Source organism: Strigops habroptila, chromosome 11 (assembly GCF_004027225.2).
Source record: "Strigops habroptila isolate Jane chromosome 11, bStrHab1.2.pri, whole genome shotgun sequence".
NCBI lineage: Eukaryota > Metazoa > Chordata > Aves > Psittaciformes > Psittacidae > Strigops > Strigops habroptila.
The window spans coordinates 26,061,294-26,073,390 of record NC_046360.1 but is presented as its reverse complement, the minus strand read 5'-3'; the positions used below and the strand labels follow the sequence as shown (position 1 = coordinate 26,073,390).

The window sequence follows — 12,097 nt, the reverse complement described above, 5'->3', positions numbered from 1 at the left end:
TGTGTGCCCCACAAACCCAGCATGGCCCCACAGCCCACCCGTGGGACCTGCTGATGAGGAACACCTCGCCATGCCCCGAGCCAGGGGAAACTTTACTGACATACAGCTGCCAAAATCCATCCCCCAGGGCAGAGATAACCTCTCAGCTCACCCCAGTTTGCAAACCAGCTCTCGGTGAGCACAGGGATAGATAACCCCTGCAAGCACCGCTCCAGGCCGCTGCACCACCACTCTTCAACAGCTCCATTGCACAACCTGGGACAAACGCAGGAACAAGTGCTCCTGGGTTTCAAAATGTTATGAAACGAGACCTACCTGCTGGTTAACAGCTTTAAATAATACCTTCTTAACTCAAAGTTAGTGCATGTTACACACATTCTAATTACATCTTTAGCTGCTAACAATAAGGGTGCACTTACTGTTAGAAAGCCCTCCTTCATCAGTGGCTGCAATATCTTTATGGAGGGATAACTTCAAAGCCTGCTCTAATTGCCATGCGTCACAGCCTTTATTTCAGATTGCTGTGTGCTCTCCTACACCTCAGCTAAGTGGCCTGCTTCAAGAAACTGAAAACACGATAAGGCATTTTTCCATGAACTGCTTTAGCTGGCAGGCTGTCACGCCTTAAATCCACTACTTGAGCAATCGTGACGTATTGAGTTGAAAAAGAAAACCCTATCAGAGTCCTGTACCAGCAAAGGAATTATGCTCTGACAGTAATTTAATATTCCAGAATTATAAACAGAAGATGAAGTATCAAAGAAGATGCTATTGATTCAAAACATACCATAGGTCTTGCACACCACATACTTTAACCCTCAATTATACTGAATTTCCAGAGGGCCAGGCCACTTATCTCCATTAGACTGACACCAAAGCCACTTCCCAAATGACCGTATTTGGTCTGCAGCCCAATTGTAAACTTTAGCAATTAGAAGTGGTCCAAGTGCTTTGCTACTCATTAACTTGAAATTCCAGGAGACTGCCATAAAACACTCAGCCTGATGGTTGTGATAAGGTCACTGAGAACCCAAAGGTCATTTAATTTGCTCAAAGGAACCTACTATTATGGTGACATTTGTGACTTCGGGGCTGGCTCTTCCTGCTTCTCCCTCACCGCAGTGGCTGTTGACAGAGCTGCAGTTTAGGTAAAAATGATAAAAAAACCCAACACAAAGCCCGGAACATGGGAAGGGAAACACATGGGCTCCTCCTCCGGAAAACAGAGCTGTGACAGCGGCTGGGGAGCACCAGCCTGGAGGTGCTGGTCCCCACACCCCAACACCACCCTTTGCCACGCTCCCCTTTGAGGGCACAGGCATATGGAGTGCTGATCAGGGCAGCAGGGACATGCTGACAAGCCAGGGCTCGGGCAGGCTGGAGCAGCCTCTGTGCCCTTTGCAGGAGGTGCATGGCAGCACTGGTGTCCCCAGCAGTGCTGACCCCCCTCTAGCACACAGACACCACACTTGGCCCACAGGAGGAAAAATAAAGCTTCAGTGTTATTTCCAGGCACTGTGCAGAGCCCCAGGTCACCTCATGCCCCACAGGTCTTGCCCCATGGAGCACCCGGTGAGTCACAATGCAGTGCAAGCCCAGAATAGGCTTCCTCTGCCGGAGCAGAAGGGGATGTGGGCTCACCCACAGTGTCTCCCAGAGAGGCGCAGGAAACATCAGAAATCCTCAGTCCATTCCTGCCAACAAAAACAAAGCTGCGGGTGCCCCGTGAGGCAGCCAGGGCTGCGGCCAAAACGAAGTGACTGCGCCAGAGGGGAGAGCAGGAACCCCCCCATCGCTGCCAGGCCATCACACCCTGCTGTCGCACAGGGACCCTGAGCAGGCAGATGATAGGGGAACACATCCCACCCCATCCATCCCCCAGCACCTCCTTGGGAGCAGAAAGGAGACAGAGGGTTGAATCACTGCTCCAGTCACAGCCCCATGCACTCAGCACAGGCTGTCAGCAAAGATTTGCTGAGACACCTTGAGGAGGAGCTGGCAAGGCCTGAGCAGCACCTACTCACAGCTCCAAGCTCTTGCCCAACCTGGCTTTGGCATTGCTTGAAGGCTTATCACTTGCCTATTCTTTCCTGGGAGCAGGGAGAGGCTAAGAAGGAACTTTATTAGGGAACATCCCACAGGCACTGCTCAGTTGGAGGTGATGCTCCTCGTGCAACATCGTTCAGAGTAGAGGTGAAAACCCAACCCAGGTTGATTTCACCAGCAGCTTCATCTCTCTTGTGCAAGACCAGGACAGCCCTGAATGGGCAGGGTTCATAAGCTGGCACCAAGTGGGTTTTATGGTGTGATATGGAGCAAAGAGCATATGCAGAGAAAGCGCAATAAGCAGAGAGAGAAAGTGGTGCAGAAAGGAGTGTGAGCTCCCTGCGTCTCTGCAGAGGGTGGCTCTGCCTGTCCTGCTGATAACAGCCGGGGTGTAAGGGAAAGGAAAGGCTGATAAGTGAGTCCTGGGGACAAAGAAGGCATCAACAAGGCGTGGTTCAGGGTCAAAGCCCTCACTGGCACCACAAAAAATGCTGTTTGGTGCCAGGGTAGCCAAAGCAAGTCTGGTTCTGGGAGGAGCTCTGGGCTTTGATGGCTCTCACCCCAAGTCTGCAGCCGCTGTCGCAAGCCGTTGGCCCACATTGTGCTTTTAGCGAGGTCAAGCAGGAGATTTACAACCCCTAAATCTGTTGCTTTCCCCCTTTCTTCATTGGTTTCCTCCAGAGCCTGTCCTGCCCGAGGCTAGCTCATTAGAGACCCAGTGGAGAGAAGGTACAGCACAATAACAAATAACCCCAGTTATTTGGGAGGGTCACATGCCTGCTCCCCACGCTGCTGTGTTCATTAGGAAGCAGGAGGGCAGCACGGCAGCTCGCCATGCAGGCAGGGCAGCAGGGTGCAAGCAGGCTGCAGGGCTGGCCTCAGGAAAGGGAGAGAGGATGTGAAGGAACCTGTAAGCACAGGGAATAAAATCCAAGACACTTCAAGATGCCATTTAGACTGAGTTCTTGTTATACCTCCTGTCATTATACCTGATTGGGGCCGACAAATGCACCTCCAGCTGAGGGCTGACACATGCTGGGAAGTAAGGGAGGGCAGGGGGATGGTTTCCCTTGAAAAAGCCACCCAGTATGACAAAGCCATCCCAGCTGCAGCATCCTCACTTAAGTGTCATCTTGGCCAAAATCATGTGTCCCCCTTCACCATGTAGCACAAGCCAGACCCACGTGCACACACCTTGGGTCACCAGCCCAAGGCTGCTGAGCTGGGGACACTTGGATGGAGTTTGGGGGCAGTGCTGGAAGCATCACATACCTTCCCATGGCTGCACGCACTGAGCCCTAGGGCCCTATTAGCTGTGGGCACATGAGGGCTCTGGGCGAAGGTAGAAGTGGGTAAAAGCGTGTGGCCTGGGGTGATGGATGGTTCATTGCTTTCTCACAGCATGACTTTCCAACCACAGCAAAAGCAGAACAAAACATGGACATGGTCAAAACCTCCATGTTCAGGGTGTCCCACCACCATCACTTTTCAGTGGGGCTTCTGGTGCCCACCACTGGTGCCCTTCAGAAACCCCCCTCTTCCCACTGCTGCTTCCCAGGCCCTTTCACCATCCGCCCCGTCCATTTCCTCGTCCTGACCTCTCTCCTGGGTGGCCCAGGGAGCCTGGTCCTGGCTGGTGTCCAGGCATAGCAGGCATCCCTGGGGGGATGGATGCTGGAGTCTGGCAGAGCAGTTGCTTCTCCAAGGTGGGGACATTGGATTGGAAGAGCTGGTTTTCCCCCTGGCAGAAGTTCAAAGTCTCCACGCTGCTTTGCACGGGGAGATGGAGGTGAGGGAAAGGAGGAAACGGTGATTCCTGTTCATGTTCGTGATTGACACAGCTGACTGCTCAGTTTGATCTCCCAACTGGCCACAAAGGGACGGATGCACAAACACACGCATAGATATTTATAGGCACACTCGCAGCGACTCATTTTGTCCAAGTCCCTGAAGATGTTGCTCTTCATCTTGCTTTGGCTCTTCAATTTCAACCCATCTCTGAGCCTAAAAATCTGCTCCTTCAATGTGAGGTCTTTTGGAGAAACTAAAATAGCCAGACCTGAAGTTGTCGATGCCGTGGTAAAGGTAGGTTCATTTGCCTGGATGGAACAAACATTGAGCTTTCTGAGGATTTCTTAGCTGCATAATCTTGCACTTTATTTTATCTTTTCACAGTTGAATTTCAAGTTAAAAATGAATGGTTTAAATAATTTAATTCTCTTAAAGTAAAAATCAGCCTGTGGTTGAGTAGGATGTTTACTGCTATTTTAGCCTGCATGAGAATATAACAGAAAAAACATCTGCTGTTTCCTTTGGAAATGGAGTTAGGAAAGAAGTAAAACCTCTGTGCACAGGAAAAATAATTTTCACTTTGAATACACAGAGCTTTGTTTTGTGATACATTATTTACCTTGCTTATGTGCTAATTATTCTACAATATTCTTGTCTAATTAAACACATATTCTCAGGACAGCAGAGAGTATCGTATTAGAGTGAAAATCCTGACTGATAATTTATGAAGCAAACCGTCACCATCAGGCTCCCTCTGCGGCAGCTGAAGATAACTCAACTTTTAGAAGAACCATGTTTTGGACCTGTAGCTTTTTCAAGTGCCCTCCGAGATGCCACAGTAGCAGAGGAGGTGGTGCTCAGTGTTAGAGGGATGGCTGCAAATGTCAAAAGGCAAAAATGAGGAAAGACACCATTTAGGTTTTAATCCTTTCATTGCAAACAGCTGGAGAAGAGGGGTTTCCATATCTGGACTGTTCTTCTTATACTGTCAGCACTATGGGCAACATACTAATTTCTGCAAGTTTTGGGGGGTGAAAAGGGGCTTTTTTCCCCATGAAATCACCCACAAATTTTGAAGAGCAACAAAACCAGGGGCAGAAGGAAGCCATGGGGAATGCTGGGCTGCAGGGTGAGCTGGGCTTTCCCATGGGGATCCCAGTGCTGGCCGTGGGGCTGGGGCAGCCTCCCCAGCACCCTGCAGCTCCTCTGCAGTGCTGCAGTCCACAGGTGCTGGGACCCCATTTCAAACCTGGGATTGCTTTGGGATCCATGGGCTATTTCAGAGGGGCTGCAACAGAAGCAGGGACAGGTGAATGCTGACAGCACACGCAGCTTTCAGATGGCACAGTGCAGCTGTAGAACCCTAGGGGTACTTATACCAGAAAAAGCTTGAAAACCATTTCAGTGGGTTGATAATGGACCCTAACTGGCTCCTCTCAAAGCCCCCCAAAAGTTCCAGCCACATCCATGTGGACACCAAAGGAGTTGGGATGCTTGTGCACAGCACTGGTCTGAAGCAGAGAAGAAAACCTATGTGGCATGGGGTAAGGAGGAGAGAAAAGCATGAGAGACTGTAGGTGAGGGCAGGGGGTGCCAGGGTAGCAACCCAGCAATGCTGGGGTTAAAGCAGGCTCACAGCAGCAGCTGTCACTGCCCCTTCCCCTCCACACTTCCTCCTCAAGGGCAGGGGCAGAAGTTTTTCAACAAACCCGAAACTGCTTTGCTCCCGAGTTCCCTCTCCCAGCTCTAGCAGGGGCATGAGGCAGCTCTGAAAGCAGAAGGACTCTGCTCTGGCCGCTGCCTTCCTTGCACGACCCCAGGCTTGGAGCTGCTTCTTCCACAAAGGACTTCTCCCACACCAGTAACCACTTCTGTCTAACCTCTTTCTAATCCTCCAAAACCCACCACGTGCAAAACTGCTTCTGCTCCTTCCCCTCACAGATCATTTCTCGCTGTGACATCATGTTGCTGATGGAAATAAAGGAGAACAAGAACCGGGTTTGTCCTCTCCTGGTGGAGAAGCTTACCAGGTATGGTGGCCATGGGCAAGCAAGCAAATGTTGGGAAAGAATCTTGGCAAGAGCCCGGGCTCTGCTCAATGCCACCTTATCGGCGTGAAAGCTCAGGGTCTGCGCTTTGTTGCAGCCATCAAGGAAAGGACGAGGCTCTGGCAGCCCCTCTGAAGGCCAGGAGCAAAGCCAGCTCCAAACCACTGTAGGACACGTATTTTTAAATCAAAATAACTAAGTTAGATTCAATCTGTTGAAGATTAATTCTCAAAGGGAAAACAGAGCTGCCTGCTGCACTGCACCAGGGCAGCTGCCTTTCTGCAGGGTTGGGAATTGCTGTAAATTGGGGATTGCCTGCCTGGACTGTCAGTCCAGAGGAACTAGCAGCATATGCCTGGCTGGATGTGAGATCCAGCTGAAAGAGAGAGCAGCATCAAGCAGGAAGGAGATAGAGTGAAAGAGCCAGCAGTGGAGCCCAGATCCAGACCACAGGTCCTGAGAAGGGTTTATTGTCTCTACCACTCGCCTCTGAGGTCAAGCAGGCAACATCCCATACCCTTCAGCAAAATTATCTCCTCCTCAGCCCCCTGTGAATGCAGAAATAAACTCAGGAACATCACTTTCCTTCCAGTCAGCTGAATGGGCCGAAGGAGGAATACCGCTGTGTGGTCAGTGAGAGGCTGGGAAGAAAGAGCTACAAGGAGCAGTACGCCTTCATCTACCGGTGAGCAAGCTCCTCTCGCCAACAAGCCAGCCCCTTACCCTGCCCTCCCTGGTCACAGCCCTGCAGGGACGGGCTGGACATGGTGGTGGCTTTGCTCAAGGGAGCTGGAGAGGTGCAGGCTGTGCGGGTGGGATGGGCTGTGCCTGCCCATGGGATCGTCCCAAGCACAGCCGCCAGTGTGACTGTATCCATCTCAGACCATGGCCTAGAACACAGAGTCAGTGTTAGACATGCCCCAGCAAGCCATGAGAGTGACATCCCCCATCCTGTTCATTCTGCTGCAGGCAACATCTGGTATCGGTGAAACAAACCTACCAGTACTCAGACACCCAGCCTGGGGACGAGGATGCCTTTTCCAGAGAGCCCTTCATCATCTGGTTCCACTCTCCAAAAACTGGTGAGACATTTCAGAAACAAATCATTCTCCCACTGGTGAGTCTTATGCAGGAAAACAGCCCTGCTGGATCCAAGCCCGTGGTCAGGGCAGGTGAAAGGGGCCACATCCTGACCCCACACTGCTTTTCCTTACACAAGCAGCATTTTGCCTTTGGGGCTGCTGCCTCCAGCATCATCCATGGCTCATCGTATGCTGCAGCCCCAGGAAAGCCTCTGCTGCTGCCACGGGTGGTGGTTTGGTGGGTGTGCTTCATGCCGCTGGCACAGCCGTGGGAGCAGCTATTGCCATGGGTGTTGAGGCAGGGTTTGCCTTGCCCTGACACAGCACCTCACCGCATCACAGCTCAGCCTCGCTGGGCAGCTGGTGGGGAGCACTGTGCAATTACACAGCAATCGCCTCTGATCCACAGCCAGAACAGCAGCTTTTTCTTCTTCAGACAAACCTTCTTGCTTCCAAGTCAGTCTCTGTTTCTTTGTGATTCATTGTGTGTTTAACCAGTATGCTTTTTCCTGTTCTTTTGCTTTGTTTTTAAGCTGTCAAAGAATTTGCTATAATCCCTCTACACACCACACCAGAGACAGCAGTACGGGAGATTGATGAGCTCTATGATGTGTACTTAGATGTAAAACAGCGCTGGAAAATTGAGGTTAGTTGCCACATCCACGTTACTAACAGCAGCTTTGGTACTGAGTCACCTGGCATGCTATTCACTGCTCACAGCCTGGTAACCTTAAAACTGTTGACAACAAGCCCCAGATTTTGAGTATCTCTTTAATGTATTTTCATTGAGTTCACCACATTTTAATAAGTAAACTTGATCTCACAATAAAATTGTTGTTTCATCAGCATGCCTTGGTGGTGCGCCCAGCAGGAAGAAGGATCATAGTATCACAGAATGGTTTGTGTTGGAAGGGACCTTAAAGCTCTTCCAGTTCCAACCCCCTGCCACAGGCAGGGACACCTTCCACTAGACCAGGCTGCTCCAAGCCCCTGTGTCCAGCCTGGCCTTGAACACTGCCAGGGATGGGGCAGCCACAGCTTCTCTGGGCACCCTGTGCCAGCGCCTCAGCACCCTCACAGGGAAGAGCTTCTTTCTAATACCTAATCTAAATCTACCCTCTTCTCATTCACCCTTGTCCTGTTCCTACAGGCCCTTGTCCAAAGCCCCTCTCCAGGTTTCTTGTCAGCCCCTTTAGGCACTGCAAGCTGCTCTAAGGTCGCCCTAAAGCCTTCTCTTCTCCAGGCTGAACAACCCCAGCTCCCTCAGTCTGTCTTCATAGGAGAGGTGCTCCAGCCCTCTGAGCATCTTCCTGGCCTCATCTAGACTTGCCCCACTGCACTCAGTGAGTGCTTGCTGTTCAAGCTGTAATGGCTACTGGGAGCATCCATTGACCCTAAAAGTCCTAGCTGGTCTTCTTTTGAAGAGCTGTCCTCATGATTACCTTTTAAAACCCTCCTACTTTCCAGAACTTCATCTTCATGGGGGACTTTAATGCTGGATGTAGCTACGTTCCCCAAAAGCACTGGAAGAACATTCGGCTGAGGACTTACTCCGAATTCGTCTGGCTAATTGGTGACAAAAATGACACAACAGTGAAGAGAAGCACAAGCTGCCCATATGACAGGTAAAGTGTTCACCATCAAACCATTCACTGTTTGTGTCTCTGAGAAAAAAATATACCAAAAGGTATCAATAACTGTCAGATAAAGCAATGTGCATGAGGCCTTCAAAGATAAAACAGTGTCCAGGGAGAAATGAGGTCTGAATACTTCTAGTCAGGAGTAAAAAGCACTATGCAGGCTTGTTGTCAAGCAGTTTTGCAGAAAGTATGGCTTTGAACTTTGCAGCACTGTTGGGGTAGGTTTAGATAGAAGTCATTTAATGCTGGCTTCCAAGGCCAATGCACTCCAAGATATTTAGGTGCCTCACTGCCAAGGAAAGCAATCAGCCAAACTCAGCAGAAAGCAGGTGCTGGCATCTCTGAGTACCTGGCCCCTTGGTAAGGACAAAATATAGATAGCTGTGACTCCATCAAGGCCACCTCTCTGGCCACCAGCTCAGTGCTGCATGGCTGCTGCTGGTTGGGCACCCCATAACAGCATCCCATTCTCTTGTTCCTTGCAGGATCGTGGTCAGCGGTCAGAAGCTTGTCCATGCCATCATGCCACAATCCGTCAATATCTTCGATTTCCAGAAGGACTTCCAGATGACTGAGGAGCAGGTAGGCACAGCATGGCCTCTGCAGCAGTGGGACAAAGACTAACAGTACAAAGACAGCAGTATCCAGGCAGTTTTGAACATGGCCCTGGCCATAAAGCCATTGCATTCTCCCAAAGTGATGCAATGCTCATATAGCACCTCCCCACTGCATGGTGAAACACTCTGGGGCAGTGTTTGGAAAGACTGTAGGTATCCAGCTCCCAAACCTGCCCTGTGCTCTTGTCTTGCAGGCACTGGGGGTGAGTGACCACTTCCCAGTGGAGTTTGAGCTGAAAGCAAAAGGCGGGTTCTTCGACTGGCTGAAATCAAAGTTTTCAAAGAAGAGGAGACCGAGAAACAGCCGCCGCTCGAGCTCGTGAGTGTGCTGAGTCCTCTCAAGTGATGTGGAAATACACAGATGTCAACACATCTTGCTGAAGACTACTGTAGCTATGCTCACAGCAAGTGCAATATTCAGTGGAAAGGTATCAAATATTTTGTTAAAGTTCAAATGTTTTGGGTAAGGAGGGAAATTAAACCTTCAGGTTGTTTTCCTAATTGTATGCAAAAATAGATCAGCTAGAAGCAGCATACTGTATGTACTGTACTTATCACAAATGTAAGGAGCTACTGCAAGGGGAAAATACTTTGCTGTGCTTTTTAACACCTGAAGGGCAGGGATGTCTACACGTTCACATGGGTTCTGGAGTTCTGGCATTCCTCTGCAGGGGCAGAAAGGTCAAAAGGACTTTTCTGCATCGGTGTGTGTGTGTCTGCTTCAGAGCTGCCACCAGCAGGACACAGGTCTGTGTCTGGTGATTTGCAACGTAAAATGTTGATGAACTTGGAATATTTGCTCGGTGTGGGTTTGAAACTGCTTAGAGCATCGAGGCTTCTGCACTAACCCAGCCAGGAGCAGCAGGAAGAGAGCGCTGGTGTTCTCACCCCTACCTGCTGGCTGCTGTCACCCTGCCTGCAAACCTCAGGTGAGAAGTCCTGCGGATCCCAAGTGACAGCACTGCAACAGAACGTCATAAAATTTACATTAAAATCTGATTTCAGCATCATCATGTGGACGTGAACTGCATTTCCCCTTCCCAACCCCCCCAACCTCCATAGCAGCCTGAACTTGTCTGATGAACCAGACTTTAATGATGATTATTTAACATAGTTGTGTAGCAATCTGTTTTCTCAGCTCAGCCCACAGGCTGGATTTAGTGCAGAGCAAACCCTGTCATACAGATGGCATCTGAGAAGTGGGAATAATCCAACTGTTAGTAGAGGCAAATATTCATCTCTCTTCATCAGCGCGCCACCAGTCTGCTGGTGGGGCAGGAAGGGCTAGCAAGTGAGCTAGGCTTTTAGGGGAGGAAAGCAGCTTGGGCTTTGCAAAACTCTGTCTGGGGAGAAAGAATTTAGGGAAGAAGCTAAATTGAGAGGAGGTTATCCCGAGGGGGGTCGGGGGGGGATGTGCAAGGCAGACAAGAAATTCTTCAACTTTCAGTAGCAATTAATCTTGAAACGATACAGCATTGCATAAGCTCCCTCACTTATACTCCAGTCAAAGCAAAAGGAAAGAGTCTGATTTAGCAAAAATATTTACATTAGGATTTTTATAGAAATGCCACTGTCTGGCTGAGAGCAGCAATGGTTCATGTGGAGGCTGAAAGCAGCCTAAGTCTCTGGCCTCGTGTCTTAGTCGTACATAAATCCATACTCTTTCCTGGCTTGCAGAAAGGAGCAGTGCACAAAGGAATAAATCACGCTCTATAGATATTCCTCTGTTTACTCCATACATTCATGAGACAATATTATAATTACATCCCAAAATGTTTAACAGTCCATGTTGTCTCTAGATTTACCCCACCTCAGGGTCATTACCCAGGTGTCCCAACTGCAAGGGGGTTTTTAAGTTGCAGGAGCCTCAATGTATTCTGCAGCCAGAACAAAGTTTGCCTTTCGATGAATGAGGCTTCTTGAGCTTTATTAATTGTCAAACAGAAGTTTTGCACTGGGAATCTGAAATAGCCTGGAGAAACTTTGTCTCATGCAAGCCAGGTCTCAGATCATGGCTGGGAGAGAAACAAAGAGGCTCTTCAGAAGCTGAAAACTCTGTTTCCTTCACAGCAGCCCTGGCCAGGTGAGAACACAGAGCAGATAGGGTTCAGCTGAACAAAAAGTGCTAAGACCCTCGAATCCATCAGGTTTGGGTTCTTGGAAAGCCCTTCTCCAGCACATGATGCTAGACGCATCCTCAGTTCCTGCCCCACAATACCCCATCCTTAGCCCCACAAGAGGTCCCTGCTGCCCTGCACCCAGGACAGAGCCAGGGCTGCCCCTTGCCCTGCAGAAACCCACACAATATGGTTTTTGCTGCCCTGGGGGAGTGAGTCCCTTGGCAGAGAAGCCCCCAGGAGACCAGAGTAGCAGCCTGAGGCAGGACTGCCATTTCCCTATAGCCTCCAGCACCTCCGCTGCGTGGGTTTGTCCATCTGCATTTAGGACTCACCTGAACAGGGCTCATGTCTTCTTCTTGGCCTTGACACTAACCTGGCTCCCCACTAACCTTGGTGGGCTTTGACACCTCTCTGCCTGTGCCACAGAACAAGATACCCTTTGGCCTCGGCAAGGCTCTGCATACCTCCCTTTGCCTCCTTTAGGTGCTGACAGCAATGAGGGCACAGGAGAGCTGGTATAAAACCCCACAGGGACCACCTGGCTTTTTCATTCGGGGCCTGTATATCCTCAAGCACAAACCGATGGAGCACACACTGTGATTGAACATGCAGCATTAGGGGAACATTAAAAAAACTACATACAAACAATCATCAAATGTGCTGGGATGTGCTGTTTATCGAACTGCACAGAGGGACAGGGGTCATTAGCACCAGGGACTGTCCCCTCTCTGCATCACAGCAAGTGTCCTTGGC

General features: G+C 50.1%; 1 protein-coding gene across 1 annotated transcript; it reads left to right on the top strand.

The window, feature by feature from the left end:
• Positions 1-3,889: 3,889 nt before the first annotated feature.
• On the top strand, positions 3,890-10,234 carry DNASE1L3 (deoxyribonuclease 1 like 3). Its single transcript, XM_030501911.1, has 8 exons — positions 3,890-4,131; positions 5,779-5,867; positions 6,478-6,570; positions 6,855-6,967; positions 7,501-7,613; positions 8,435-8,592; positions 9,093-9,189; positions 9,419-10,234. Exons 1-8 carry the CDS (start codon positions 4,000-4,002, stop codon positions 9,545-9,547), a joined length of 924 nt encoding a protein of 307 aa, XP_030357771.1. The 5' UTR covers positions 3,890-3,999; the 3' UTR covers positions 9,548-10,234.
• The last annotated feature ends 1,863 nt before the right edge of the window (positions 10,235-12,097 follow it).

What these genes read in the sequence shown, in the direction of transcription:
- DNASE1L3 (XM_030501911.1), top strand. Translation starts at nt 4,000, where the DNA reads ATGTTGCTCTTCATCTTGCTTTGGCTCTTCAATTTCAACCCATCTCTG. An exon ending in GTTCCACTCTCCAAAAACTG is followed by an intron (nt 6,968 to 7,500) that starts GTGAGACATTTC and finishes TTTGTTTTTAAG; the next exon opens with CTGTCAAAGAATTTGCTATA. An exon ending in AACAGCGCTGGAAAATTGAG is followed by an intron (nt 7,614 to 8,434) that starts GTTAGTTGCCAC and finishes CCTACTTTCCAG; the next exon opens with AACTTCATCTTCATGGGGGA.